At 39.4% G+C, this 27,851-nt stretch overlaps 1 protein-coding gene across 9 annotated transcripts in view; it reads right to left on the reverse strand.

The window, feature by feature from the left end:
- Nucleotides 1–27,851, reverse strand: part of APBB2 (amyloid beta precursor protein binding family B member 2) — a 168,391-nt gene that overhangs the window by 73,490 nt on the left and 67,050 nt on the right. For 5 of the 9 annotated variants that reach the window (XM_068188946.1, XM_068188945.1, XM_068188942.1 and 2 more), the window contains exons 4-5: nucleotides 20,126–20,194; nucleotides 15,406–16,206 (exon numbers count right to left, since the gene is read on the reverse strand). In XM_068188946.1, the coding sequence (XP_068045047.1) occupies nucleotides 15,406–16,206; nucleotides 20,126–20,144 (820 nt within the window). In that variant the 5' untranslated portion in view covers nucleotides 20,145–20,194. The remainder of the gene's footprint in view (nucleotides 1–15,405; nucleotides 16,207–20,125; nucleotides 20,195–27,851) is intronic. The other 4 variants (XM_068188940.1, XM_068188938.1, XM_068188939.1 and 1 more) reach the window with 1 other exon arrangement.

Genomic DNA, 27,851 nt, shown 5'->3' on the forward strand with positions numbered 1-27,851 from the left:
AGTTCACACACTGTAGCAGAGGCTCTAGGATGCCATGAAAATGACTGCTTTATCTTCACACCAACCTTGTGAGGCAGAGGAGTGCAAGTCCCGTTTTAAACAAAGTCAGGGAGGTGTAGGAGGAGAGGTCTGAGATGCATTAAATAACTCCCTGGAGTCATGCCCAGACTCCAGGTCTGTGCAGGCTCCCTGCACCCAAGCACCAGACAAACACTCAGTGCACAGAGATCAGGCACTGTGCTCCAGTGTGAGTACACATCAGAATCCCCTCCATCCTGCAGTATGGACTGCTCTTTCTAGTATGCCAAAACATGGTCAACTGGTACTCTCAGTAAAAGCTGGAATGTGACTTTTAGCAATCTAGATAATGGATTCGTTTGCCACTTTAAAGCTGTAGTGAAATGTGCATTAGAGAGCAAACGGAAGGTTCCAGTTTTTTCCAACATAGAAGCCACAGACCTAATAATTCTCCATCTGCAAATTAATTTCATGTTGCTACAGTATTGAAGGGATGGCAAAAATTTATTATGGTGAATATCCACTTAGAGATGCATAAACATGAAGTTTTGCACAAGCCTAGGAAGCAGCACACTGGCCCCATGGGCTGCCTGCAGTGAGAGAGACACTAAGGGGGAAGCTTGGGCACCTCAGGCAGCTCCAGCCCATGCTGAGGGCTTGTAAGATGGTGAGCTCAAGCTTCAACTCCCAGCCTTCAAACTTTGAGACTTTTTATAAAAAAGAAAGTCAACAACCAAACAACTTTAACCTTTTCAAAAATAATTTTGCTTCAGCTGAACTAAGTCTTTCCCTGCACAATGCATAGAGCCATACATGAAGTGCAATGTACAGCATCTACAACAAGAAGGCTTTATGAATGGTGGCTTCTGACAGCAGATGGAAGCTCCAGAGGAGCTGGCTGTGTTTCACCTGCCGTGGGAGAGGGAAGCGTGCTGATAGCACACAAGGGTCTCTTAGCCCTGCAGTTTATTCAAGTATTCCACATCACTACATTGGTATATCAATTTTCTATTAAATCTTTAGTCATACTGCCCAAATACCTTCCGGTATTAAGAAATCTCAAAGATGTTAATCACCTCTGAAAGCATCCGTCTAGCATTAGAAATACCAGTATTGTCATTCTCATATCTATTTCATGGCACTCCAGCATTAAAATTCTGGAATTTTCACAGAGTGGACTCATATATGTAATTGAAGCTAGACTTAAAAATCTGCATTTAAGGAGATACAAATGGTATCTCTGGTATAAGCACTAGCAAGAATTAGAAGAAAATTCAGAAAAAATAACTGTGGCCTAAATCAACCTGGAAAGTCTAAGTCAGCAAACAGTAGCCAAGAACAAACCCAAAACACAGCCAACTAGAGTCCTATGCCAGACAGCATTTGAAAGAGAAAAATGAATGGATTAATTTTAAAATTCCACAGAACCACAACACAATTTCACTTGCAATTAATCCCACATTCAATTCAAAGCCCATTAGCAAAATGGATGCTTTGAAAATGAGGATAAACTTCCCTTAAAGATGCATATGCCCAGAGGACAATTTGAGAAGTTTTTTTTTATTGTGAACCCTGAGATAGAATACCCCTAAACACAAACATCTGCTTGGTAAGAGCAAAAATATGCCAAAGCACAGGAAAACAATAGACAAAATTTCCAGTGTATGATAAATCATAAGCCACTGAGCTCTGTAAGCACTGTGGAGAAGACCTTCTGGTGTTAAAAAATCTCGAAGATGTTTGTCATTGCAAACACCTGATTGTCATCACATGTTGTCACAACCAGTAAAACAAGAGATGCAGGAGCAACAGAATGATCCTCTCCCCCAGCTGAAAATAGTAGATAATCTTTGGTGGAAACCTTATAATTTCTGGACATGCCAGAGGACTGCAGGTGGTTTTGGAAAACTGGAAAACCAGTTATGTAGGATGAGAAGAGTACCCTTTCAGGATTTCTGTTCACCTTTGTTGATGAGATAAACCAAAAGACTGCAGATGGAAGGATTAGGATACACACAGTTTCAAGAGCTGTTTCTCAATGCACAACCTTCACCTTTTTGTTTTCTTCAATGGACAAAGACACCTACCCCCTCTTTTTTATTAATTTCTTACAAGTTCCTTTAATGTTACTCTTCTGCTACTTCAAATCCTCATATACAACGGCAGGCAATTAATTATCTTTTGCCACTCTGGAAGGATCAAGGTCAGAGAGTTTTTTGAAGGTAGCATTTTAGTACTCACTGGCAGTTGAAAAAATTACACTTTAGGAACCAAGATCAAGTCCTCATGTATACAGTTTTAATGTAGGATTGAACCATCACAGGACTAGTGCATACACTTCATGTGCCCTACTATAAAAATGGATGCAGCAGAATTAGAAAAGAAAGACAGATAAAAATCTCTCTGCAGGAAGAGACATTGACAGTAAAGTAGGGCTCTCCCTCCAGCTTGGAGAATAAATGACAGGGAGGAGGGGAGGATGTCAGAGAAATCTGTAAAATCATGAATGGTGGGAAGAAGGCAAGGTTGGAAAGGAAATCATCATTCACTGTTATTTACTGCTTCCTAAAACAGAAAAGCAAGAGGCATCTAATGAAATTATTGGAGAGCAATTTTATAACAAAAGGAAATATTTTTCATATAATAGATAATCTGATTATGGAGCTCACGGACACAGGATGTTGTGGATGCCAGAAATACAAATGAGAAAAAAAATGATTAAACAAATTCATGTTAGAAAAGTCAATCAAGGGCAATTAAAGAAGATAACATGAATGACATACCGAGTCTGAAAGTCCATAAACTATCAATTACTGAAAGTGAAAAAGATATAATAGGGGGAGGACCACTTTATGCTAGCACTGTTTTTGTTTTTAGTGAAGCCATAAGTTTCTGCTGCTGACCCTTGTCAGAGAAGCAACCCATAAAGAACTCCATGAGCCTAAGGTCTGTTATATAGGGCCATTTGGTTATGTACAACATGGAACTGTAAGCACCGTAACTCTTGTGAAAGCTCTGCCTTCCCTTCACTATATTAGTTTACATTGGAAATACTGGAACTAACAACATTATTGAAGGACTTTTATCAAAGTTACCACAGCAGTTATACTGGATCAGATTAAAAAGCCTCATCTGATATAAGAATTCTCAAACCATTATTTCCAAGCTTCCTCTAAGGGATTTATATAAAAATATAGATATATATTCCTAGAAGGAAAATACACAGTAACTTTATTTTCATAAATACAAAGGTACACACTTTCCTACTCTAAGATACAGAATAATCTTATATGACAATAGAAATGCAGGAGTTAGGGGACTGAATATTATTATCTTTTCACACTTGTCCCCTTCCAATTTATATTAATATATATCCAAAAGGAAGATTTTACTACTTTTATAGCAAATTATGCATCACCATTTAACAAATATAAATTTATTTACAGACAAAAAGAACAGCTGCTCTTAAATATCTGTATGAATAAGGAAAGGGGAACATAGCTGAACTACTGAGGAGCAGTGAACTAACAGCAGATCTGTCTGGTGATTAGCGCAGGGACAACCGCTGTGGAGAGGTAATTAGCACTGCTTACACTACATGCTTTTACACACAACAATTACTACAGTTCAAAAAAGCTCTTATGTCAAAAAGTGTTTACAGTCTTGCTGTCCTGATAATTATTTGCATTCCAGAAAATTTCAGAAGTAGAAAGGAGAGATGATAGCAACATACTGTAAGCAAGATGCTAGCCAGAAATTCAGTTTATGCACTGATAACAAATTCTCAGTGAATCCTGCCACCTGAAAATAGAATTATCCCAGATAAAACTGTGGCCAGGCAAACACACAATCCTGACATAGCACCTGTAAAACAACAAACCAAAAGTCAAAATAATCCAATCTGGTGGGCTTTACACTGACCCTTTTACAGTTACATTACCAGAAGGAGAAAACAGTTTTCTCTCTTTTAAACTTAGACCACCACCTTACAGCTCAGCAAGTCATAAAACCACATCCCACCAAAAGAGCGTTAGTGTTTTACCAGATGAAGTAGTTGATTTGTTCATTACTGCAGAATTCAAGCTGTAAGGTTTACTCCTATCAAAAAGTTTACTTTTAAAACACTGAAGAAATTAAATACTACTCTTGCGAACTGACACTTGTTTTCAGCATTTTTGACAGAAATTTTTATGACTTTGTGGCTTGTGATATCTGGAACTTTTTGTCTCCCTATCTCCTGGAATCAATGGGAAAATTGCAGCTTGTCCACTTAAAAAAAACCCGAATCAACAAATATTCAAAAAACCCCTCATTACAACTCACCAAATCTCCCATGTTTCCCTCTAAAAAAAGGTAAAAGCTGAAAAAAACAAAATTAAAATGAAAGCATAGTCCTAAGAAGATAAACAATAACCTGAAATTTATTCTTGCTTTTCAATACACATGGTTTTTAAACTCCCATTTGAGTACAAGGTGTATTAGTTCCAAGAAGAATTTATTTTAGTTTTCCTTTTGTTTTTAACTGGTTTACTGGCATATATTGAAGAAATCATTCATCTCTACTTTAGCCTTTATAAATGCATCGTATCTATAAGTATTCCTGTGCAATGAAAATGAGGATGTAAAATTAAATGTATCACTAAAAAATGAGCAACATGTGAAAACTCCTTCCCCCTCCTCTACTTCTAATGCTTGATCTGTCCATTTGACCTGTCTGCAGATGGGGTGGTTTGCAGAGGAAAGCAAAAGAGGTCTACTGTGCAAATACTAGATGTATTCCTCCATCTACAATAAAGCTTCAGTAGTACACTTGAATACTTAAAATCCAACCAATAATTACTTTCACAGTATTTTTAAAGTGTGGTCTGCAGGGAGTGCAACTTTTAGTTCAGTACATTTTGCCTGCATTTTTTTTTTTAATACTGTCTGACAGTTATTGCACTGATGTTAATAAAATTTGGAAGTAGTGAAGCTCAAACACTGGTTGAACACATAGATAACATCTCCACTTACTTCTGGCAGAGAGAAAATTACCGTCCTGCATCATTCCTGGAAAACCACAACTAAGTAGAGTCACTACTCAGTTGGTTTTATCTTGGAACAGCTAAAGCTTGTCCCAGGTTAACAACAGGCTCCCTCAAGTCAGAGAGACCTATCCACCAAAAAGGGTGATTTCCTCTGGGAAGTGCCGAGTGTACTGGACCATGCCCCACTATTTTCTGGACCAGCTTTTTGAAACTTAAAGTGGATGTGGACAGGAGCCACTGGGAGGAACAGAGGATGGGGAAACTTCCACTGTCACCCTATTCCTAAGGAAGCTTCTTTGAGATGCTGCATTTTCCCTGTGAAGTAATTGAAGGATTAGAAAAATCTTAGGTAATAGGTGCTTGGTATATTCAAAGTACAGAAATCTAGAGTATAGTTCTGAAAGAGAGAATTCACCTGTGACATGAAATCAAGAGAACTATAGAAAAAAAATCTTCTGTTAATGATCACACATTAATTTTGATGTTGCATAAAAGTCTTATTTCCTATACTTACCCTGAATATACATAGGCAATACAATTTTAGTGGGAAAAAAAACAATCCTATAAGAAAAATGAAACAAACTTCCTCTTCCATGCCAGTGGAAGCTTAGCCCTGAAATCCCTGTTGTTCTGATGTCGTCTTCCTACTTTTCAGATATCTTTGTTACAAAAAGCATTGGCTATGTTTCAGCACAATTAACCAAAGGAAATAAATGTAGCCAGGAGACTACAAAGTTCCTTAGTTGATCTACTGACAGCTTCCATGGGCAAAAAAGGGAGACTCCTTATTTTGTTTTAGTTAAGCACAAAAGAAAAATAAGGTAATTTGAGTTTAACACCAAATAATATCTTGAAACTCTGCTAGAGCTGGAGTGAGACAAACAATGCTAGCTTACCCACAAAAGAAAAAAGTGAACTAAATTACAAATAATTTTACAAAAGCCAAACCAAACTGTTTCTTATTATTAGTTTGTTTCTGTAAGGAGCAAATACAGTTGTGCTGTTTAATTATAGTTCCCCTATAATGAAGACAAAAAGTTGTGTAAAGGTTTTGTGTGACTCAGCTTTCTAATAAGACATCCTTTCTCTACCTCAACAAGTTGATTTATTTAGAACTGTCAAGAAGGACAAAAAAAAAATCCAAGATATTAGTCAACATTCTTTGACAGCTCCCAGTTCACTACTGGCTATAAACTGCCTCATCTTTCTAAGCCCCAAACCCACACTCAATATTGCAAAAGTTTCTTTACCTTAAACTTTAGGGGTACCACTATCACACTATTTAGGGATATTTTTTTCTTCCCTTTGCTACAAGAAAAATACAGGGGAAGAATTTGTCATGTGTAAAGGAGAAATCTGAAGTCTGGTTTTTAATGTATTTTAAACTTATGTAAAGATCTTCAAGCTCTATGGATCACAAGTATAAAACATCACTTTTCAATTTACTACTGAAATAATGAGCATTCAGGAAGATACTGCTGCAACCTAAACTGTCAGATACCAGCTGATCTTCCACTGAGCAGAATTTTTATTAACAGATAAAATAATTGCAATCAGTATCCAGGCCTAAGTGACATTGTCAACCAGTGCTATGAAAAAGTAAAATACAAGTGTTACTTACAGTTACTAGATGCTCCTGTATAGTTCAACATGTACTGATCTGTTACCAGCATCCTTTAAGTTTGCTATATACATGTCCCAACAGTTTCACATTCTCCTTCTGTGTAGCATCTCCAACTCAAATACAAGAAAATACACATCTGTGTTTGAACAGACACTCACTCAATTAGTCGAACGAGGAACGGTGCTTTGGATGGGAGGGAAGAGAAGCCACCCCCATTCAACTGCTGGTAAATGTAACAGAGGAAAGACCACATGTTGACCATAAAAATGACTGCGTTTTCTAATAAGCCAAGAAAAAAATAAGAGAGATGGCTATACATGGATTTCAGCCGTGTGTGCATATACTGCATCCTCCACTGAATTCATTCCAGCTTGCAAGACATTGATGTATTTTCTGACTGACTCTGTTTAGGAGACAAGCTTTTGAAACAGTACTTTCAGCCCACAAGCTTTTAGATGACAATCAAATCAAGATCTAATCAGTTCAACTTTGAACCAGAACAGCCCCTCATCCTGCAGATCAGCCCCCAGAAATATATTTACGTTGATTTTTTCTCTTCAGCTGCCTGTATAAACATGAAAAATTTTAAAAAACTGTAAAGCAAAGATCCACTCTTCGAAGACAAAATTCTTCTTAAGGCTGTAAACCTCCGACTTCCCGAAGGTGCATTGCAGGAATGGTAGAAATTGATTTAGTGAAAGGCTTCTATTAGTGAGAGCACTGTTCTCACTGCAAAGTCCCTCCCCTTGCTATAATCAATAATTCAAGCAAAGCCAAGAATCATGTCAGCCAAAATGACCAGGATAACTTGACTGTCTCTTTCTTATAGAGTACAAGTAAAATTAAATTAAGGTCTGAATGGGAATGTATTCTAATTTAAAAATTAATTTGGCCAATCTGAGTTGTGCTTTTTTGGCTTTCATGCTGAGCAGAGGAGGAGGGATGGGGTCTTTTGTTCCTTAATTAAAACTTCCCAGATTCAGAGAAGTGCCCAAAATCCACTTCCAAGAAGAAAAAGCCATAACCTTTGATTCAGAGTATTTTTATCGGTTATGTGCAAAAAAAGTGCTCTATAAAGTTAAAGCTCTGACTTGTGGATTATGACAGTGCTATTCCTCTCTCAGTGCCCTGCAATGATGTCTGAGTTAACAACTGATGCAGTGTTTAAACTGAGCTCTGAAGAATCTCAATTCAAAAGCAGTTAAAACCAGGAAAAATGCATTTAGTTAAATTATGTTGTTGTTTAGGATGAAATAGTTTTGTTAAGGAACAGTTTCATTGAAGAGTTCTGAGAATGATTTTCAAGCTAAAGCCTCGAAGTAGTCTTAATATTTAATCAGTCCAGTGTATCAAATTATGTAGATATAAAATAATTAACGTAACAAATAGCAAGTTAAAAAACAATCCCTATAACACACCACCATAAAAAAAATGGTTTAAAATGCCCCAGAGACACTATAAGCAGGAAGCAAAAATATATGCTTTATATTTGGAGTTCTCCTCTCCCTCTCTCCCCAGTGATTTCTCATCACCAAAGTATCATGGACAAATCTACTTTGCAAGCCAAAGGACTCACACTGCTGGGGTTTACAAAACCAGATCCAGACACTACGAGGAACCCACTTAATGTCATTATCTTGAGCTCTGTGGCATCCAGATATTGGACATTTATAGCCTAATCCTGAGTACCCAGGGGCTCTCAGAATGAAGCAATCGTGTCTTAACGGCAAATACAGGTGCTTTCATGGGATTGCTTAAAAAAGGCTTCATGTCCCTTAAGGCAGGGACCAGACATCTACTCTGAAGCGAGGACTGAGTTCAGAGCAAGGTCTCTGCAGCATGCCAGGTCATATCATAAACACCTCTTCTGGCCCATGGAGATGCTCAGTACTGCTCTGAATCTAACCCACCTTCTGATGCCACAGCAACAAACCCAAGCTGCCTGCAGCACCATCCAGCCCCTGTCTTGGTGGTACATGCTATAGGTTTCTGTATATCCAGAAATTTCTGTATGTGCAATACCATAACTTTGAACAGCACCATTGTGACTCAAAGGACCCAAAACCCCACTTCAGCCAATCCCATGTTGCTAATTAAAGCTGAATTCAACTTCAATTAGCTAATGCTTGACTTATGTCAGAAGTCAGCACAGGCAGAATCAGTGCACTGAGAGACTGGGGTATAAAGGAGCCATTAACTTGGGATATGATAAGAAATACCTCCACATGCAAACATATCAGGTCAGGAACTTGAGGAGGATTTAAGTCTGTGTCCCTCCATGTCCAGACATCTCCTTCCACAGAGGCCTGAACTAAGATCTGACTTTCTCTTAGCAGTACTCCAGTATTAAATAACTCAGAGCTCTCCATTTTTGTGTTCTTTAAGTTTTCAGAACTTCTGTGAAATAACATCCCAGCACAGGCAAAATCCCCAATAGTCATTTCTGCTGCCAAACTTAGTCCATCTGATTTACGGTCATTGCCTTTGTGCTAGTCTTGCTTGCCTAACCTACTGTCTACAAACATCCCTGCTTGCTTCCAGCTCTCCTGCCGTTGGTGCTAAGTCCTTATTTATCTCCACAGCTGCATATTATTTACTCTCCTTTTGCTTCCCCCTCCAAGGCATCCCTCCTCCAGATCATGTTCCCATCTTCCAGCCTATCCTCCCCACTTCCCAACCCACATGTTCCCCCATCAGCTTTCTCCTCTGAGAGCAGCAGGGAGATCAGCTCACCACTGCTGGGCCTGACACTGGGATCACAGCAGGTGCTCACTGGAACAACCACAGGGGCTCAGGCTTTGCATTTCCACTCTGCAGAGTGCAAAGAGGCTGGAATATCTTCTGAGCAGGAAACTCCCCAAACTGTGCTGGCCATCCCCAGCTTGTACACCTGGTGAATCGCTGCTACCCCAGCAACTGCAAGGTCCTCCAAGAGCTCAAGGGCCACTGCAAAGACTAGAGACTCACTCTGTTGAGTGGCGATACCATTCCTCCTGCCACACCTCCTGCAGCTGATATATAGGAGTCTAGAAGATAACAAGCAAGCACCCAAACAGGCTGCAAAGAGCTTCAGAGCACACAGACCCCACCTAGAAAAATATAACCTTGTTCTCAGCTTGCCTTAACAAACAGAGGCCTGCACATACAGCATCCTCCCAAAGGTAATACTGTTTCTTCCTTCCCTTCCCCAGAGATATCTATACCCATTTCAAAGCATCAATCAGGTGGATTGAAGTTTGGCCTGACTTCTATGCAGCATTCAAAAGTGCTGAGGCAGAGGTTTACTGGATCGATTTCGGCCATAATTTTTTATTACTTGAACAGCTTTATGAACTGGAAAGTTTTTTTTTAAGGAGAGGTGGTTAGTCTGGTATCAGCTTATTGTGGCTTTTCTTCTGTGCAACTTCCTGCATTATCGTCCCTCTGAAGTCAGGATTCCCATTACCTTCTCTGTTTTCTCTTCTGTGATATCTTTTCCCCTTCCTCTTTGTTTGGTCCTATGTCTGACCAGGATCTATCCTAGGCATAGAAGAGCTTTTTCAGCAAGATGCACTTAACCTCAGAGAGGATATGCAGCATCCAGAACTACACACTTCTATCCCTAAACTTCAGAAGTTTGGAAAGTTTGAAATAGTTTGATCAAGTGAAGTACCTGACATGATTAATTTATTTACCACTTCTGAAACTTGAGTCTGCCCTGTAGAAGCTCAGAAGAGTTTTCCACTTCTCTACAGCACACAAAAAGCATGTCTTAATATCTCTTAATATTACACATTAATGTAAAGTGCATTGTGGAGTTAAGGGAAATGTGCAGTGCTCTGGGCATCTTGTGAACCATTCAGGCAGTAGCATGATGCTGGTATTTACCTCCCTGTGTTGTCTGGGCACCACCTCTACTCCCCATTGCCACCTTTTGCTTTCCCATGCAGGTATTCCACATGTTCCAGGCACAGGCCCTGAAGGCATATGTTTATCCCCCAACTACACATTTTACTGAATAGAAAAATACTCATTTTTAACACTCTCAAAATCATAGTACTGCACTTATACAAAGCAGCACTACGATATTTTCTGGATTAGGTATTATGTGCTTTACTAAGGTAGCATGGGAAGTTTCCCTGAAAAGACAAACACCAAACAAGAAATTAAATATCAAGGGCAAAACAACACAGTTATTTAGAGTCCCATCAAGTGGCCAGAAGTTCAGCTGGAGTAAGGTCAAAATCGATGAAGCTGTGTCAGTTAGGACTGGGCCACATTTGACACTATTTGTAGCTAAAGGACTAAGCTAGCCACAGCAATGCTTCAGTAGTCAAAGCACAGCCACCACAAGGCAACTGTCTTCAAACTCAATCTCCCCCAGCCCCGGGGCACCCAGGGAGAGATGTCACACTAGGAGAGAACTGTTTTTACAAAGAATATGACAAACCATCCTAGACCCTATGGGAACAATATAGCAGAGATTAAACATTAACCATATTTTTAAAACAAAGACACAGTAAATGAACAAATTTCATTTCTGCACTACAGGGCAGGTGTTTCAAACTTTATTCAGCTGGTTAATTCATCTGTGAGTGTTACCTAATGTGCATCCTGCTCAACCTGTGATTGTTTCTCCAAATGCAAGTCCTAGCTCTTGCCTCTTCCCTGCTGCCTGTCTTGGACACCACCAGACATCTCAAGGGACACCAGGTGGGCAGTTGAACCAAGCTTATTCTAGGGAGGGAATTGAATGGCGCTGATGAACTGAAAAATTGTTATCTTTTTGGCAAACAGTTAAGTATGAAACTGTTACTGTGACCATACAACACATTCTGGAAAACCTCTTCTGTAGTCCCAAATTTTGGTAATTGCAAACAAGAGTTTTAAAGAGGATGTTAATTGCTGCTATATAAAGCATCTATTCTCCCATTCTGGAATTTAAGCACATTAATTCACTTTTACATACCCATTTTTGTTACCTATCTCAAATCAAAAGGCTGCTGATTATTACTCTTAATTGTGGAATCTTTAGATTTCAACTCAGAGCACTCAAACATCCAAGGTAAGGATTTAGGTAGCTCCACTGAGAATCACAGAATAAAACCAACCTGACTGCCTAAACACAACAAGCAGCCTCCCTGTGCAACTGATAGTGGCAATGTGTACTTGAGAAGATCATCCTTCAAGTTCAATTTACTATCAAGTTAATTTTATTTTATAGCCTTCTACTACTAGACCCTGATACTGTGAACATTGTATAACCATGGATGCTCTTGAAGTTTTATTTCTTCTAAACTGACCCTAAAATCTTCTTATAGGGATGGCTAAATAGAGACAAACATGCAGTTAGTAACTTCACATGCAGAATGTTACCTGCACACACACTGGGGATATAGTGCAATAGTCACCTTTCTTATTTCATAAGCAGTCAGCAAACAGTCAAGCCTGAGACTATAAAACATGCACTATTCTTGAGACATGGTTATCAGTAACATGCAGGATTAAAAAAAAATACAACAGCCCAGTATTAAAAGTTGCCAGTCTTTAGGATGCACAGCAGGTATGACCCAGAGACTCTTATTCCTAAAAATATGAAAATTGGGTGTTTACTTACAACCCTATAACTGTATAGGCAGTTCTCTGTCTAGTTTTATAGGACTTGTGTTAATCCACAATGTAACTGAATGTATTTTTAGTACATAAATCTTTTTCCCCACTCAGGAACACAGAAAACATGTTCTGAGCAACTAACAGACTTATTGTCTGTATCAGATAGGTACTGCAAATGAAGGATCATGCATTTAAGGGGATATCCATTTTAATTTGTTAAAAGATACCAGTTAAATTCAGAGACAGAACTGACCATGCTATAAGTCTTTCTGACAAGCTCATGATTTACTGTAATTTTTATTGTATTAGGAGGGCCATTCTCCCCAGCCATGCTGTTATTTCAGAACACTGGGCTCTCTTTGCAAGAACAGCACTCCGGATCCCCAAGGGCCGCTCTCCCAGCTGCCCTTTCTGCACGGGATTGAACTTGTTTATTTGTAACCAGCTGTCAAACTGCCCTCTGCTATCTGCTCAGAGACCAGCAGCAGACAGGCATTGGTATATTGCAGTTGCACACAGCAGCAGCACCCCTGAAAAAGGACACTTGTGGTTTTAATACCACATGTACTTCAAGTACCACATTGACTTCAAGTAGGGAGAAACGAGGCACCATGTGGCCCAAAGGCTGAGAGAGCAGGGAGCCAGAGGAGGCTGCTGCTGCCCCTGCACATCCTCCCACAACCCCAAAGAGAGCAAAAGGGCAGCTGGCACAGAGCAAGAAACATCTGTGGCTCTCTAGCACCATGTGTCCCACATCTCAGGGACTTTCCTAATTATGGGGCTATTCCTGGTTCTAGAAGGAGAGGGTTTTATTTAAATTAAAAGAGAAAGCAAAAGCAAATTCCAATTTTCTTGTTGATTTGGAGACAAAGAGAATTCTTTTTATTTCTTGAAGAATCCTCATTTCTAATTCATTAGAGATTATTACGCAGAGCACTGCACATTACTATGGTGGAATAACTTTCCACTGAAATTGTTTTTCAGGTGATACAAAGATTAAGAAACGTGCCTGCCTTCTAGGGAGCTCCTTAACAAAAAGCAGACAAACAGAAAAAAGCAAGCGACAAACAGAAAACATCACTCTCATTCTCTCCTAGGTTTGAGCTCTGGGGCATGTGCTTTGCTGCTGCTTGCACCACATAGATTCATACAATGAATGCATACGAATTTATCCAGGTGAAGCTGATGAATACACAGAGAGCGAGAAGGAATAAGTAGATGGTGTAATCACACAAGATATGTTTCCTTTGAAAGCCAGACTAAGGAAAATTTCTTGAGAGAGAAGGAGGAAGCACTCCGCATGATGTGAACCCAGTTCTGGTCCATTTGCAGTATTAAAAGCACCTGGAGCTGGTGTGTGCTTATTCATAAGACTCTCCAAATGACAGTGGATTCAGCTGCACGGATATAGCAGGTCCCAGGGGAGATGCAGTGCTCAGGCCAAGGGAGGCAGGTTTCCTTGTCTGGGGGACTGCCTGCAGTGCTGGGTGTCAATCAGCTCTGGTGGCAAGTCACTGCCTGTCTCTAGGAAGGCTGCCTGAAAACCCATTAGGGTTGGCATGTGCTAAGATCTTGATGACATCCCACTGCTTTGCTGACTATAGGTTTTTTCTGCTTCTAAAATCACCGCAGACTCTTTTTTTTTGAAGTACTAAATCTCAAAAAGAAGGTTAGATAGCTGAAAGTGCTAATAAGATTATCTGAAAGTTGAGGTCTATGTAATTCTTGTCAAGATGCATAAACAGCTAATTTCCCTGGAGAAGAAGAGTTTCCTCAAAACAAATTTCTTATACTGTACTGTGCTTATGGTATTTAGTGCCCGTTATTAATGGATTCTATCCTATCTGTTTATCAACATTAATATTTGTTTAAATAAGTCAGTTGTTTTGTATCTTTTTAAATAAAGTTGTATTTATATTTTACCTCATCATTCAGAGAGAAGGTCAAGGCTCTTGAAAATGCCTTTTTATTAGACCACATGTAAAAGTATCCTGCCCTAAGGAGACTTCAGGAGGATTTTATCTAAACAATGATTCATTCTGAGTGAAATCAATTAAGAATAAAGTTTCAGGGTTTTTGAATTACACAACTCCAAAAGAAAACACATGAAAACAAAACAACAAAAATACCTCACAAAACAACATTCAGATTTCCAGGATTTGAATAATGAAATACTCTTAAGAGTGGGAAGAGCAAGACAAAACAATGCAGAAGCCCTGAAAGAAGTATATTGTTATTTTCAACAGTGTCGTCTCAGGAAAACCATATTTCTATAATATTTCTGCATAAACTGAAATGCCAAATACAATCTCTGGACTGAACATTATTAATTCCCTAGGTATCTGCTGACTACATTCTTTTATGGATTAACTGTTCTCAATACTGGGGATTTCTTCAATTCCCACAAGTCATATGACTAGAGCACTACTGCATATTTTTTCCCCTAGATAAATGTCTTCCTTTCTTTGGGCCCTAACATCTACTACTGGAGCATAAATGCAAGTGTTGGGGAGCACTGAGTTGTGACGACCCTACACAATGCTCTCTTCCTACCCTAGATGCAGTGGCAGAGAAGAGCCCTGTCCATGCCCAAAACCACAGACCTCCAGGACAGATATCACCAGGGCTCCCTGAACAGCTCCTCAGCTGGAAGGGCTTCTCTTTACCCATGTTGGCACATAGGGAGGGAGCATCATCAAATGCACACTTACGAAGTTATGCATTACAAAAGTTAAAATCTTCAGTGAACCTAAAAATCATCATTCAGAAAAGCTTTTTTGTTGTGTGTAGGTAGCTATCAGTAGTTCAGCATCTCTTGTAACTGTGTTCTTCTCACAACATGCACCCACTGATTATTGAAAAGCAATTATTTATAAAGTAGCAAGAGGTGCAGTCAGCATATTTCTAGGACCCTGTATAGGCCATCTGCTGGTACCTTTCTTAAAGCTGATACAATCGACCAGGAAACTTCCAAGCATTCCCTAGCAGACAAGCAGCTGTGTGCAATACCAGTGCTTGCATTTTGATACAATCCGCTTCCCTACTGAAACTGCTAAACCACCTCTCTCCTTCCTGGCACCAGCTGAGAAAAGCTAAGCAATCCCTTTCTAAAAGAGTGGCTGTGAGGAGCCTTTGCTTGTGTACCTGTTTCATCAGGTGAGCTCGGCGAGGCGCTGTCCTGGGACAGGGTAGTCCAGCTGGAGTCCTCATCACTTGGGGCCAGGTTTTGAATCCTGTGGAGGGCGCAGTCTGTTTTAGCCCCAGTTTTTGGGTGATCCTTCTTTGTTTCAGGGCTTGATGACACTGTGGCAACCTGGCCATCCTCTGGGCTTGGCATCTTGTTCTGTTTCCGGGGCAGGACTTCCCCATTGACAATAACGGTAGAAGCCTGGCTGTTGCTTTGTGCAGACTTATCTTCCATCCCAACAAAACCCCGCTCTAGATCTCGAGCTGATGTCTCTAGATCTGCATAGTAATTCAGGAAGCTCTTGGTCCTTCTTGGCTGCAAGGGTAATATTTCACAGCCAGAGGAATCCTGCGGGATTGGCTCGTTGCTTTCAAACTTCTCAGAAGTCACATTTACGCCTGAAGTGGTACCGAGGTTTTTGTTGGGATCCTGCTGTCCCTGCTCGGCAGCTTTCCTGAGCTGGTTTTCTCCATTCTTCACCAGCTTTATATTGGCAGAGCTGTTGCCCAGAAGGGGTTGAACGGCCGGATCGGAAAGACCCATGGCTGTCTGAATGTTAGTCAGCGCGTACTTTTTCCTGCATTTCGGAGGAGTGCTGTTCTTGGCCTCTGTGTGCCTGATTTCTGCATTCAGGAGCTCGTTGTGGGAGGAGCGCAGGTTCAGGGTGTTGGGCGGGGTGGCGGGGCTGTTGCGGTTCACAACGTCCGTCGTGCTGCCGCTAGCCATAAACACTGCCAGCGCGTCCACGCCGGAATCGACTGAAAAGCAGAAGGAACACTCGTGAAACACACTCATTGCATACATTCTTTTGCTAGGGCTTCTGGTAAAGGCATGTAGCACTTTAGGTAATTGTTTTACAGGAGGAAAATTACCACAACCTATGTGGGTAAGAGAAGAGACAAAAGCTTATCTTATTAAATAAGGAAGAACAGAGGCAGAAAAAATTACAGAGAGATCATCAGGATCACAAAGACGAGAAAAAGCAGAAAGCTTGACCCTATACAAGACAATTTTAGGGCAGATTTTTCATTTCTGAATCTGTTGCAGACAGAATCTGGGACAGCAGGGATGGCCTTTGCAAATGCCTGGACTCTCACAATATTACCATATTTCACAGTTACAGTTATGTTACAGCATTTCACCTCTGTCTTGGATGAGGAGAGAAATAAGTCCTCAAGTGCTCATCACTAGGAAGCAGAAGTTTGAACTATTTCTAAGCAGACTGCAGACAGATGCGGCTTCTTTTTCATCTTTGGGTAGTGCTGTTCCTGCTAAACCTGACTGGCTGGTCAGTTGTTGACTCCTAACACTTGCATTTTCTCATTCTTTCTTTCCCCTCCCTCCCCTGCCACCTTCCTTTTTTATTTTTTTTTAGGGAAGGGAAGTAGAGGGTCAGGGAGTACAAGTAGAAGATTATTTCACAAACGTATATTTGATTTCCAGGGGCAGGGAAAAAAATCCCTTGACAAAATACCCTGCTGGAATTCAATCAACTTCAAACAATGGGCTTGCTCCAGAGATGGTTTACTATTTCTATAGCTCCCAAAGTTCAAGCTTAAGGATAAAACACACATCCTAGGGCAGAGTAAACATACTACACTGTTAAATACTTTTGTCTGCTTGTAAACAAGTTTCTGATGTTTCTTAGCCATGGGCACAGCTCATATTTTGAAAAAATATGAAGTTTATTGAGGAAACAGATTTTTAGACTATTAAAAATTATCAATATATAGCTCTTTAAAAAACTCATTTAAAAAACCCCTGTAATTTGTTCCTGTACTGTCTATTTATGGCTTCCACTAATCTGCACAAGTACTCCATGAACACATCAATTTACTGTAGTAGTCACAGTTGTTTGATATCTGGCAACTAAATTAGAGGCCAATTAATAAATCACTCCCACTGCCACAACATGAAACACCTTTTCTGTTGTTCCTAATTTTCAGTTATCATTGACTGCTTATATTACACATAAAAAGGTATCAGGGGCTTATCCAGGAATGAAAAGATGTAATTTGAGCTAGCTGATGACAGATCATTCCAGCTGAGCTGTGCTGCATCTTTGGATATTTGATATATGACCGAACTGACTGCTGTACAGATTTACAAGAGATTAAATATATGGGTTTTAAAAGAACACATAATATATAAACAGAGTGAAAAGGAGCACTTGACATTGTTACCTAAATGCAGGCAGAGTTGCCCTCCTCTTTGATATGCTGTCAAAGCTGCTGCTCACTTGCAAACATCACTCTGGTTCATTTGAAACCAAGCAGATCAAGTAATAATACCCTTTGTTCCCTGAATCACCCACCCAGCTGCTGAAGAACAATTTCTAAAACTTATTAAAAACAGAATTTAAACTAAATTTTACAATTTTTCATGTTTGCCAATTTCTCAAGCCCTGGTCAGTCAATCTAAACCAACTGCAAATTCTTTAGAAGACAGATTACCCCCATGGACATGCTGTGCCATCACCTTAGGTAATGGCTAACAAACATCCTGGAAAAAAATCTTCAGCCACAAGAGACTTTAAAACACAACTATTACAAAATTTAATGGAACTTTATAAATTACTTCTCAGATAAACATGTCATATACACACACAGAGCTTTCTGGATCTTGTTCAAAACCAATGAGGTCTAATGTAAGCAAGGTTGCATCCGACCAGATGTTACCAAAATGTTTACATTAAACAGCTTCTACATATCAACTGGCTGCTTTGTACTCTTTTCTGATTCACTCAAAATCTGACAACATGAAAGTCACATAAAAAAGTAAAGTAATAGGGCAGGATAATTCCCCCCCCCCCCCCCGCCTGACCTTTAGAATTTGTGCAATTGCATGGTATCTAGGGATTGCACTAGATTACATTTTACTTCATGCTTCAGTAAATTAAAACAAACATTTATGTTTTTCACAAAAAAAAATACAATTACCACAATATGGAACAAGACTGAAATTTATTCTTCTCCTTTGCTACAAATGAGCTACTTCATGCAATATTTGCCACTATTTTTGCCACTGAACAAATTTATTAAAAAATAATCTTCCCAGATAAAGTTTATGTGTTTGCTTGCCAGCTTATCTTTAGCTCGTCCCCTGCTGTTATTGTTTCATTGCTCAGAAATATTGTTAACAATAAGACCTTGGAAGCATTGCAACAAAATGTATTACATTTTACTAATCTGCTTGATAAAGGCTCTCCATTAATTTGATGAACATTGGCACATTGTTCAACTCCTGAGCCAAGGAGTCTTTGCGGTCCACAAAGTATTGGTGACTTGGGTGTTAAGTTGGACTGGTGTATGACCATGAACAGAAAAATGTCAAAACAAACCTTTCACTAGACACCATCTCCCCTCCTGACCCCACCTCAGGTGATCCGTTGATCAAACCATCATGATCAAATGATCAATGAACAGGCACGCTGTTTCTGCGCTCCCAGCACGTGGCCAGCTTCCCTCTGCTCTTGGAAGCAGGCAGATACGAGAAAAAGGAAGAAAAAAAAAAAGAAGGCAAAAAGAGAAGAAGAAATACAGATGGGCAGATCTTTCATCTCAAGGGCAGAAGTTGCTCTGAGACTGGGACTAACTAAAGCATCAGAAAAATTGAAATGCGAGGAAGTGCCTAAGAGCACTGAAGAAAGATTGCACAGTAGAACAGCGTAAGGAAGAAGAGCAATAGCCTGTCCCTCCTCCTTTATACAGGACACAATGATGCTTGAAACACAACACTTTCCCCAGAGGAAGCACGTGCCAGCTTTCTAATTAAAAACTTCAGTAAAATGCAGGAACCCTAGATTCCTGCATCCAGGGCTGCCACAGGCAAACTCCATCCCCATCTCAGACAGCTCCTTGTGCTGCCTGGCCACCAGCAAGGACCATGCTACTGGCACAGGGCACCATATTTTCAATTTCTCTACTTTCTGCTGAAAAACAAAGACAAATGGACAACCAGACCAGGAATCACTGAGTTGATACATATATCTCAGTTTAAGTGGGGGAACGCTGCTAAGTTGTGAGTAAAAGTAGGGTATTACACTAAAAATATTCTACTCTGGTGAAAAGCTAACAACAATTAGAACATTATCATTACTGGGAATATGAATATGGTTAAATTGTTGATTCTTCAAGACAGCACTTAACTCAGTAGAAGATCTGTCATAGCAATTCATTAAGGGTTTCAATTTGCTTACTTTTTAAAAGAACTCTCAGCCTCAATTGTAGACTTTTAATATTCTTACAGATATAGGTGAAAATACTTTTACCACTATAATGTGTTCAACACAGAATAGTGCCTGTTCTCTAAGGATCATAATAATACAAATAATGCTATCACTTGAATGGCTTTTATCGATGTTTTTCAATCTTGTCATGTAACTTTCAGAGCTAGAAGAAAGAGAGAGAAAATGTCATTGCAAACAAAGAATAGTGCATGACCAATTTGTCTTTGCCATCTGATGACTTTTTTGCATCGTATTTTCTACAGGAAGTTTTTAAAAAGTTCAGTAGAGAGTTTCTTCAAAAAGGCACAGTTAAAAAAAATGAAGTGTTTTCTCTTTTTCATGTGTAAGTGCAAAATGAAAGTGACATATGAACCTGGAAAGAAGAAGAAGAAAAATAAGAGGAAAATTTTACATATTTGCATAGCAGAATCTTTTAAAGGGCATCTGACCTGGAAGTACTTCTGACATGGCTCGCGGGGCGTCAGCAATGCATCAGGAAATAGATTATAATTTGAAATCTGAAAAGAGGGACCATTTGAGAATTAAAACCAAAGGAAAACACAAAAGAAAAATACCACATTTTAGAAGCTCCAGAGAGATGTTAAGCATTCTAAATAAAGCTCACGGCATAAAAGTGAGGATCTTCTGAGTTTTTAATGATATTTGACAGTCAAAGTATAGGAGAGACTAGTCTGCAACAACACGAACATGTAATTAAAAATAACTATTATATGTTTGTTAATGTACAGCTTTACTAGGAGCACAAATTCAAAAATATTCTCCAGTTTTAATCAACATACTGTAGCAAAATACATTGGAAAATATGAGGTTTTTCCAATTACCCAATTACAGCTTACTCAGGAAACCACCACAGCATTGTAAAAGAAAACACAGCAGTAAGGCAGGTTCACAAGAAAATTTGCAGAATGAGATCTAGCATATGAAACTAAGAAGCACAGGGCTGATCTCACAGGAGGGAATCATAAAAAGAAAATTAGGCAGTAAATTCCAGTATCGGGCCCTTTCCTGGCCATATTCTCATAAATAAACCATTTTGCCCTAAAGTCTCTGGTTTGGATATGAATGACACACACAGTGAGAGACAAGGTACTAATGAAAAATTTTTGCCACTGCATCTAGGAAACATAGGAAAAAAATAATACATATTTTTCCCAAAAGCAGATTTCCCTTCTGCAAGGATGTCTCTTGAGCACAAAACATTTAATGACATCTTCATGCCACAGGGCTACAGCCACAGGTCTTAATGCACCTGGGCTTTAGTTTAAGTCTAAGCAGCTGTAGGGAGCACTTTCATTCTACAATGATTGCAGCTCAACACCAATTATCTCCCTTCACTTCAAAGGGTGAATTCTAATGTTAAAACATTCATTCTAAAACTATGACCAGCTAAATGGTAATAGTTAAACAGATGTCAGCCAAAAGCATCCTAATAAACTCCAGATTTACATTATTAGCTGAAATCAGAATCCAGACTAGAAGCTTTCTTAGTATCATATGTCATCTGATTCTTCTTACCTAGATATCTACACAAATTCCAGGCAACACCTAACATTTCCAGAATGGAAAAGGAAAGAAAATATTCAAATGCAGTGCTGTGGTAGATCAGAGACTACAGCTAATGATCTTCTTCTTGCTGCTCCCTCTGGCAATGACATCTTAGCTGGACTGAACTTGGAAGCTGGAAAGAAAAAGCTCAGCAAAGCCAAGGAAGCGAATTACGATGGTGGGCAGAGCAGTCTGGGGAATGCAAGAGCAGGAAAGGAGCAAGGCTGCCAGCACCTTACACATGGTACTCTCAAATCTATCTGCAGATGAGTCCACACAAATCTCTGAGTTGCTGAGGGTGGGAAGGACCTCTCCAGATCATCAAATACAACACTCCTGCCCAAGCAGGTAATCACAGCTGCCCTCTCTTCTCCACCCTGGATCTGTCCTCACATCAGAATAAAATCGCCACTTCAACCTGATTGCTAAATGCAGCTTCTCCCATTTCCAGCTATTTCCTGCTTCACCTAGTCCTACTGAAATCACCATCTGGTAACCAGCTTTCTGTCCTAGCTCCTCCATCCCCAAGAGGCACCCTGCCAGCCTCTGCTGCCACAAGAATGACATTTCTCCTTTTAGAGATAATCATGCTGCCAACCAACTGCAACAGCCGAGCAGCAGTGCTGTTTCTGTTCCAGTGGTGCTCTTATTCATGAGAATCTATAAAGCTGATCTGTCTTTATGTGGCGCAATTGAGGAAAACAAACTTCAGATCCTCAATGAGTTGTAGCACTCAAGTTGAGTATGCCTTCTCATTTACCATTTTTATCCTTCCCCCTTCCCACAAAGCCAGTCAAACTCCTCATCCAGAAAAAATTCTAAGACAAGATGCTTCCCAGAGTCAGATTCTAACAGATACAAAGAAAAAAGAAAAAAAAAATTAATGACAAAAAGAAACCGGCTAAATCCACTGTTCCTGTACTTTTTTTATTAAGATAGATACATCTAAATAATCAGTGTATATTTGACTACCTGACTGAAACTTTATATAGCAGAGAACATGGGTCATCTTGTGCTACTACAGTTATCTTAAATCAAGTAACCACTTTAGGAAATAATGAGCAATTCTTTCATTTATATAAAGTATTGCCATGACATGCCATAAAGAGTAATCCTGCATTTAATGAGGGAAAAAAACCCAAGATGGCATGCTAAGTCTTTTCCAAATTCAATTTTCTCCCTTTAATTAGATTTTCCCCCATGTGTAGAATGGAACAGTTTGGTAGGCAAAACCAGTGTTGTCACAGCAAGAAGATGGAGTGTCTTTTATCTGCTGGCTACTTGTGATCACAGATAACAAGACCTGTCATTAGATCTATACGTTCACAGCAACATTGGCTAAGTGAATGGCTGTAATTTTTTCTAATCCCGTTGCTTAAATTAAACTGCTGAGCCCTAACATTCTGCTTTTTTAACTGGCATATAAATTACTCAGTATCTACAATAAGGATTGCACCTCGGACCGATTTGCTAATTTACAAATATCCCTACTTTTAATCTAAGTGCTAATACAGGGCACAAACATAAACATCACTCTCCTTAAACAGAAACACAAACTCAGTTATTGTAACCTGAATTTCTGCACTTGAGACGACCAATAAGGCAAGAAGGACTTCTGTATTCTGCAGCTTTAATCTCAAGTGCCATCCAAAAATAACTCTCACCAAGCCTGAAGGTAAACAGTGTGTAATCAAAGCTGATGAGAAATACCAAAACAAAAGCAAAATGTCATATGAAACAAAGTTAGGATAAGCTCTCTCAGTGAAAAAACATAACCAAAATGTTTTGTAGGACAGGCAGCCTACCCATATGCTTGATGGAGCATTAGAAAGGAGTCAAGGGCTACAGATTTTGAACATAAAAGGACTTTGACTGATTCAGACTGATTTCAAACCAGGGATTTTTCAGCTCCACATAAATTTAACTTTGATCAGTTCCTAAATCAGGAAACAGAGCCACTCAAAAGATGATCTATTCCTTACCAGGCTTAAGGAAACCCACAAGGTCCAGGACCAGCTTTCCAGCTGTCTGAAACAGCACTGGACCAATCCCAAGCTCTTTGATCAGGTGACACAGGCACCAAAAGCAGGAAGGACAAAGCACAGGTCACAGTACTAGTTAGAGAAGTAGGCAGAATGTTAACTGAGACCCTGTCAGGTGGAATGGGTAAGGTTCCAGCACAGATGCTGTACTGGGGAAAAAAAAATTAAACAGATTATTATCAGTAACCACCTCCCACACACCTTGTCTATGGCCCTGCTATTTGCGGCTTGCAAACACTCCCTATTCCTGCAAACACTCCCTATTCCTGCAAAGCCCAAACACAAGGCTGCATACTCCTGAGCACAATCTGCTTCTCCAAGAACAACTAACTGCCTGCACATAAAGACATTTCAGTTTCCCTTCTTCAACTAATTTATTTTAAACTTCTGATGGCCTGCCATCATGATTTCACCTGCCACAACTTAATCAGCCCTCTGAAGCACATATTAAAAATTCATACCTAGTTATACATTAAACTTTTATCAAACAAGGTTATCCAGAATTGTTTTTATCCTCAAATTACTCAGACTGGTAGCAATAGTTTTGAGCCACCTATTTTTACTGCCTCACAGCTGAGATCTTAGAAAGCATTTGAAAGAGCATTCTACAACAAAAATTGTTTTCTCTTTACTGTAAAGTGGCACTTAGTATAAAATTAGGCTCTAGAGATGAAAATTTGAATATTAAAAAAAATGGAAAATAATCCTTCAGTTGAATCTCTACAAATCTATATGGAAATAAAGAATAAAAGTATGTTTCTATCAAAAGAATCAATATAAAGAACACATCTAATTTCATTAATTCCTAAGTGTTTGCAAATAATTTCAAATTGCTAACAGTATGTTAGTAACCAGTTAGTTACACCAGTGAATAAAAATAAAAAGCCCAAGACTCAGACACAGAAAAGAACATGAGAATGCCAGCTTTTGCAAAATGAGACTATCAGGGCTCTCAAGAAAAGCAAATTAGGATTTTGCGTGTTGAAAAGATTGTTTGTGTTCCATGTACATTAAAAATGTTCTGTATCTCACCTAGGTAAGGTTAGTATACATATGCACTTTTAACTATATCTGCTAAATTGCCTGAAAATTGGACTCATGTCCTACCCACATATTCCTTGTCTCCGGTAAAGGAACAGAGCTCAGGTACATCAAACCAAAAAAGGTCACTACATTTCCAGTCTGGTTTTTTCATCAAAGGTTGAACTAAAATAAGGCTCATTACACAAACATCTCAGCAAGGTTGAAAATTCCCTGCAAAGCTACGAGTTGTCTTCAACCAAACCTCAATGGGACAAATCAGAAATATTTCTAAATATACAACAGTTTATAAACCAAGTGTTGCAATACTGCTTAAGCTGACAGAATGCCAAGGGATGACTGAAAGAGCCATACACTACAGCAACTGTCCCAAGTACCATTATGGTGCTAGAATACAGCAGTGACTTGAATTCTGGACTGGTGCAGCCAGTAGAGCTCCCTGAGAAGGCTTTGCCCATAGTGCTCACATATAAAACAAACCACGTGCTCGAAAATGAAATCAAACTATCATATTTGCTTTATGGTCCCCCAGAAGCTAAGCAGATCAATCCATAATAAAGTGAAAGGAGAACGTAACAGAAAAGCAACTGCACTTACTGGCAATTATATTAATTACACTGAAGTGTAGCTGAAAGTAGATTCAGTTTCAACAAACTTAGCTGTAGGAGACATTGAACAAGTGGAACAGAACTAACTACCAGTATTACTGGCCTGAACTACAACATAGAATCTTGAGTTCTTGACATGCTAGCCAAAATTCTCTGTTTTTCTTTCTTATCTACAAACTCACAGGTCTCTACAAGGTATCAAATACCAAAGGAACTAGAGTTTCTGTGAAAGGAGACAGACACAATGCAAATCTGCTATCATGGTGGCTCTCCATGACTATATGCAACCCCAAGTGGAATTACAAGGAAACCTTCAGCATCTATCTCTGACTCCCCCATGAAGAAGAAATTGACCTGTCAGGATCCTGAGATAGGGCTACTATTTAATTATGCTAAGAAATAAGTGCATAAGTGACAATAGGCATTCAGAGCACTACACAGTCCCTAAAGAAAGCTTTTCATCTGCAGGCTCTGAGTCAGCTATTATCTGCCAACAAGAGCACAAGCTTTAGAGCTTCACCAAGGATCACTCAAGAGGAAGATGAAGTTCTTATGCCAGTCTCCATACAGCATCCTAGTAAAGGCAGAAACCAGAGAGACATTAAGGAAGAGAGCAACACGTGTCACTGGGTACTTCTGCAATTTCCACTCCCATCAGTCATCGGTATTCCTGCCTTTTCCTCAGCTATTATGTGGAGCTCTTAAAGAAACTTTACAGGAAAGTGTCACCTGCCCAAGCATGATCTGAGCAGTGCCAAAGTTTGAATCTCATTTACACCAAGATGTCTTTGTCTGGAAAGAAAAGGTCAGGAGATACAGGGCAGGATTTTGCAGACATAGAATTTTACTGATGCTTCTACCAAGAGTTGCACAGTGCATACACTCCTCCTCCTAGGGGTGAGGTGCCTCTGAGTCAGTACTCTGTTATTCTAGGAGCAGCTGCAAGCCCACAGAGCCACACCATGATACATTTTTATACCAACTCATCTTGTGCTAATGATAGCAATGTAATTGTCAGAACCGGCTGCAAGACTGGCAGTTTGGGGTTCTTTCAGGGGTTTGCTGTTATTTATGTCACCATTCTCACATTTGTTTCTTTATCTCACTGCAGTGAAACTAAGATTTTCCACCAGTTTCATGAAACAACAGCGCCCTTACAAGCTCAGTGCAATGAAAGGCACAGTTAGGCATTCCTTGGGAAGCTGAATAGACAGAGGCAGAGCCGAAATTTGAGTGTTCCTCAAGGGAAATCAAACCCTAAGTTTATAAAACCAACCCTGCTCTTTCTGCCCTCAAGCACTTTGAATTCTCTATAAGAGCAGCTTTCTCATGAAGCAGATGTTCATGAAAAACCAAGACTCAAACCTCTCCCATCTGCAGTCCAGGAGAGTGCCATCTCATGAGAAATATTTCCTTTCATTGTGATCCTTAACTTATGAATGCTTCAGAAAAATGGCATTTCCCAAAAAAAGATTGTTGGGATGAAAAAGTCACCCTTCAGCTGAAGTTTCTGAAATAAAACCTGAGGCAGTTCTAATAATTATATTGCAGAATCACATTAAAAAAATCATTTCATATGAACCTTAGTCTGAGTCACTAATAGTCAAAAATCCAGAAATCCACCTCTACCTGCCACAAATCAAGAGGATGACTTTAGGGTGGGACATGTGGCACCACTGTCTTTGGGCAGCGAGGGCTGGTCTTGGAGTTCCAGGTGCAGGTAGGTCCCTTCCTCGCAGTGAAAGCTGACGTGCCACTGCAGGACTCAGCTTCCACCCCTGAACACTCCAACGGTCAGCAAGTGCTGAAAACTACCACCCACTTACTTCTGTATTCTCACTTCCAATGTCCTGTGAAAAAGTGGGCTTTTTTTTGTTTAAAGCAGTCTCACAAAACTCTGCACTTTTAATTTTTGTTATTATTACTATTATTATTGCTGTTGCTGCTGCTGTTTAAGCCCTTTGGGAACACTGAATGCCAGCAGGAAGGCACTAGAGTCAAACCCATTTTCTTCAAAACACTTGGTCAGATTTCAATGTCATGCAAAAGACTACAACTCACTAAAATAAATGAGTTGTTATGCTGTGGACAGGATATGCATGGACAAGCCCTTTAAAAAGGTTTTTTCCAGACATACAGAAAAAAATTTAGTGTGGAATAAAGTCTGCGTCTACCTAAACATCCCAAACAGAACCATGTTTTCACAAGAGCTGCTGCAGCCAATGCAGAAAAGTGGAGTTTGTGAGCAAGAATTAGAAAAATATAAATAAAAAAGCTCAGGAGAAATTAAGGAAAGAAGTCTGTTTACAAAACCTAGCTTCCCAGTAGGTGGAGACTACATTCATCCTTAGTCTGTATGTTTTCACAAGGAAAATACAGAAAAGAAAGAAAACCCAACAAAATAGTACACCAGGGAGTGTTCAAAGCACAAGCAGCATTAGACAGTGCTAGGGACACACCTAAGACTATTTTGCTTGCTGACAATAAACAAGGGAGATCATTGCTCTCTAATAACACTTTTTAAAAGTCTAAACCTGCAGGCACCTGTTAAATTCACAGCTCTCCATTTTACAATTTAAACACCTTGCTTGTTTTTTATACCTTCAGCACCTGTATAGGAAATACATTTCCTAACATTAGGCTTCAAATAAGCCATTTTCTATTTAAACTGTTATGTGTTTCCACAACTATAAAACGCTTTGTTATTCTCATAAGACCACACACTATTCTATCCAATAAATTTATGAAATCCTTCAACAAAATAGTCAATGCCATAAATGGATGAAATGTTACCTTACCACCTAAAAGGCAATACAGCTGCTATATTCCATGCAGGCCAAATTCTTCCCTTCACAGATTTATTTAGGTATAGGTATACGTACAGACAGAAGATAAAAGTCAGGGACTAAAGCTTAAGG

The sequence above is a fragment of the Anomalospiza imberbis genome, chromosome 4 (assembly GCF_031753505.1).
Source record: "Anomalospiza imberbis isolate Cuckoo-Finch-1a 21T00152 chromosome 4, ASM3175350v1, whole genome shotgun sequence".
Classification (NCBI taxonomy): Eukaryota; Metazoa; Chordata; class Aves; order Passeriformes; family Viduidae; genus Anomalospiza; species Anomalospiza imberbis.